At 31.9% G+C, this 3,965-nt stretch overlaps 1 protein-coding gene across 1 annotated transcript; it reads right to left on the bottom strand.

The window, feature by feature from the left end:
• Positions 1-496: 496 nt before the first annotated feature.
• Positions 497-3,965, bottom strand: LOC11424201 (pumilio homolog 12). The gene is made up of 5 exons (XM_003592975.2): positions 3,379-3,965; positions 2,916-3,078; positions 1,938-2,104; positions 770-1,028; positions 497-625 (listed from the first exon to the last, which is right to left on the bottom strand). Exons 1-5 carry the CDS (start codon positions 3,963-3,965, stop codon positions 497-499), a joined length of 1,305 nt encoding a protein of 434 aa, XP_003593023.2.

Raw genomic sequence — 3,965 nt, 5'->3', positions numbered from 1 at the left:
ACTATGAATAGTTCAGGTTATGCATGTTGGTGTTCATGCTAATAATAATGAAATTGGTACATACATACATACATACATACATATGAATAATCTAGGTTCAGGGCATGTTTGTATAGTACAACAATCAGTCTAATAATGAAATTGTTTAGTCAAGTTTTCTATATTGTGATAAATTACGTCTTCAATATATGGCTATAGCTATCCCCATCCTACATTCTTTGTTTGTGAAATATAAAAATGTCTTGTTTGATGAGGTAGCTGCATAAAAAAGAAGTTATTTATGAAAAGAAACAAACAATTTTTACGACATAGCTAGGAACATTCAATTTCCTAAGCAATAGAAGAATTATTGTCTTGTTGTCCCTACTTAAACGATAAACCAACAAACATATAACAACATTGATGAATTAACTTAAATAGTCACACTACAATTTCCTCAACAAACTAACAATCTTAACAAATCACACAAAACAAACTTAACAGTTGTTGTGATCCCTTAAAAGTTGAACTCACTTCCTTCAGTATATGCCATAGCCAATGTCAACACATTTTTCCCATAAATATGGCTTTGTAGCGCTAGGCGATGGGATTTAATGAGACTAGAAAACCTTCTACGCACATGGCCCTGCAAATAAATAGAACCAGGAAAAAAAGGATTACGCGTCAAATTTGATAAGAATCAAAACATCAATAACCGTTAGTGCAATTCAAATTTTCGCGAAAAAACTATTTTAAACACCCCCGACAACAGATATAAAGCAAGTCAAACCTTAGTACATCTCAGTGCTCTTTGAGCAACATAATTCCCATAGGGATCGTGAAGAACATTCAAGAAATTACGGCTTCTCATTATCTCCTCAGCTATAACTTTAACAGCATCCTGATTAGAAAAGCTCAGTAGATATTCCACTACATTGCTGGCATACTTGTTCACAGAAAGTCTATCAAATTTGCTCCGAAGCTCTTGTACCATTTGTTCATTTGCTAATGGAATTTTCATTTGAATTACACGTTGCACCACATAGTTTCTTCAAACATACAAAAAATGTATATCAGTTATCAAATGCTAACATTTAAGCCTAAAGAAATATATCATATTTAAAATTTGAAAGCAAACGTTTATTGGAAACTATATTGAAGGATACTAATGTATTATTGTTAGTTTGTTTGTTAATTCAAGTTGTTAAGTAATCTAATCAAGCTTATTTGATTAATCACATTAGAGATTTTAGTTTGTTTTTGATTTGTTACAAAGTACCTAGAATATAGCTTATAGTTGTTAGGGTTGTTACATAACTTGTACCTCAAGTAACCTAGCATACACTTGTATATAAGCTACTCCTCATGTATATTTTCATATATCAATAATACACAATCAAATACTTCTATTCTCATTATTCTTTCTTTCTTCTATTCTCTCTAATCCAACAAAACTCAAAACCCTAACTTGTTGATCAAGTAGTTTGCTGCGCTAACAATTATACCAGATAAATTCAAAATCCCTAAGATGTCGTGATTATTATATATAAAAGCAAGCCTCAAACATAATATTTAAATGGTACGTAATGACTAATGACTTATTTAAACTTACTATTTTTTAAACAAACTTGCTTAAACTCGATGCTTGTTTTCTTACCAAAACATAAGTCTAAAGGCAACCCCTCTTCAATTAAGATTGTTACTAAGATTAAGTTTAACTTCTATTAATTAAGATCTAGTTTAAAGTAAATAATGCACTTGCTTAGTCTATATGAAAATGATCAACAAAAAATAGCTACTGGTAAGTTTAAGCAAGTGTAAAACATGCAACATAGCAATGCATGCACTTTCAAATATGGGATGCAATAAATTGCATACTAACAGCCAAATGTTACAATCACTTCATGAACTTAAAAAAAATATAAGTATAAATATAATTCAAGAGTGTAAAATCAAACCCGTATGGATCCTCTGATAGGATCATAGCATTTGAGATGATTTGTGCAACCAATATGTCTATGGCTGATGTTCTCCCGCCATAATCAAGGCATTTTTTAACAGCCGAACATCCAATTTTGTCAGTTGCAATATCAACACAGTTTCTTGCAACTTCATCTAAGATAATCTGAAAGAAAGTTCTCAATTAATTGATGAATTTATTTAGTATTATTCATGTTTAATTTTTCAAACCACTCATCTTGCAGCTAGATGAAGGAAAATGTGAAACACAAATATTTCATCATATCCGGTGAAGAAAGCTAAAAATATCATTCCAGTTAAACGTAAGAATTTCAAAACATGACAAACTTACCAAGATATAGAAGTAGAAAGACATTAATAGATGATGATAAAAGATCTTGGTAAATAACTGAGATGGTAACATCTAATTGAATTAAAAATCTCTCTTTGTAGAAAAACATTAACACATGAGAAAAGATACTCTTTGTCCTAAAATGAATGATCTAATTGATTGTTTCACATAAGCTAATGCAAAATTTTGACCTTCAATATATTTAATTATCTATTAGCAAAAATTACAAAAAAAAAATGTAATTTGAAAATATTCATCGAGACAAATCCAATAAGAGCTTATATACTATAAAAAAAAAATATATTAGGAGAAAAATATGGTCAAAATATGTAATGTAAATAGTACACTTACTCAAACTAGAACACTTATTTTGTGACGGGTGAGTATTAACAATGAGAGTATCAAAGTAGACTATGATATGACTTGAACCATAGTGATTAGTTTAAGTGATGGTAATTCTCACTATGAGTTATCTTTTAGAGTTAAGTTTGACTCAAACTTTTAATTTTAAGAGACAAACTCCAGCAGTCACAATTTAAACGATGGAACAATCACATATACATAGGATCAAATTGCAACATCACTAGCATTTAGCAATATATAGTCAAAAAGAGAATATCATTACCTTTTTGTGTTTGGGCGGGAAAAACTTCACACACTGCACAATTACATAACTACCATTAACGTTCTTCATCAATGGAATAGTGATATGCTGAAGCATATACACAACCACATATCCCGTGAATGGATGTCTAACATTCGCAATCATTGTCTGCATAGCCCTAGTTCTGCAACAAGAGAATTTGAATTACACAGATTATCGATAACAAGAATTTCAAGAGAATAAAATTTGAATCTAATGGTTTGATAATAAAAAACCAAAAAGTAAAAAATAAAAAAAATTGTGACCGCAATTTAATTCGTGTGCTAAATTCAATTTGGCGCGCAAATTAGATTCTATCACAATCTGTCTTTTTTATGTCGCTACAACTATGATTAAGATTATATCAACTATATTTGAATTGACCTAATCTCTAAAATATCAAAGATCATGACCACAATATAAAACTTTGATAAAATTTACATACCCGTGATGGTCCATACACACATCCTTCAACTTTCGATGATTCGAGATGATCAAGAAAACAGTTAAATCCATCTGTTGACAGGTCATACCCCTCCTTGCTTGAAAAATCTTTTGAATCAAATAGCTGCCAAAACGATGTGTCATGAGCTCATGTAAATAATCCTTCACTTCTAAGAGGATCATCGTAACATACACCGGGTTCCCCTCATCAATCACAGCTTGCAGATATTGACATTCACGGTGATTCATCGCCATGGAAACCACAAACCCTCTCCATGGAGGTGAAGCGAAGTGGTTACTATAATTATCGGTATGAGGATGTGGCAAGGCGGCCTCAACAGAAGCCCTATGCCTCATCCTATAAAAATCAAGATGAGTAAAAAGTCCTCCCATGGCGGAATAAATTTCTTCCATGGTAGGATTGTCATTTATAAAACCATAATCACCACAGTGGTGCTGGTGGTGGAGATTGCCTTGCAAGGGTTGAAGTTGAAGAGCATGTAATCGTTCCTCCTCCACGTGGCAAAGGTTGTCGTCGAAACCAACATTAGAAGAACAAGAAGAAATGATGTTCCAGTTGTCCCCCAT

Source organism: Medicago truncatula, chromosome 2 (genome assembly GCF_003473485.1).
Source record: "Medicago truncatula cultivar Jemalong A17 chromosome 2, MtrunA17r5.0-ANR, whole genome shotgun sequence".
Taxonomy (NCBI): domain Eukaryota; kingdom Viridiplantae; phylum Streptophyta; class Magnoliopsida; order Fabales; family Fabaceae; genus Medicago; species Medicago truncatula.
The sequence above is the reverse complement of the archived record's forward strand: the minus strand, read 5'-3'. Positions and strand labels throughout refer to the sequence as shown.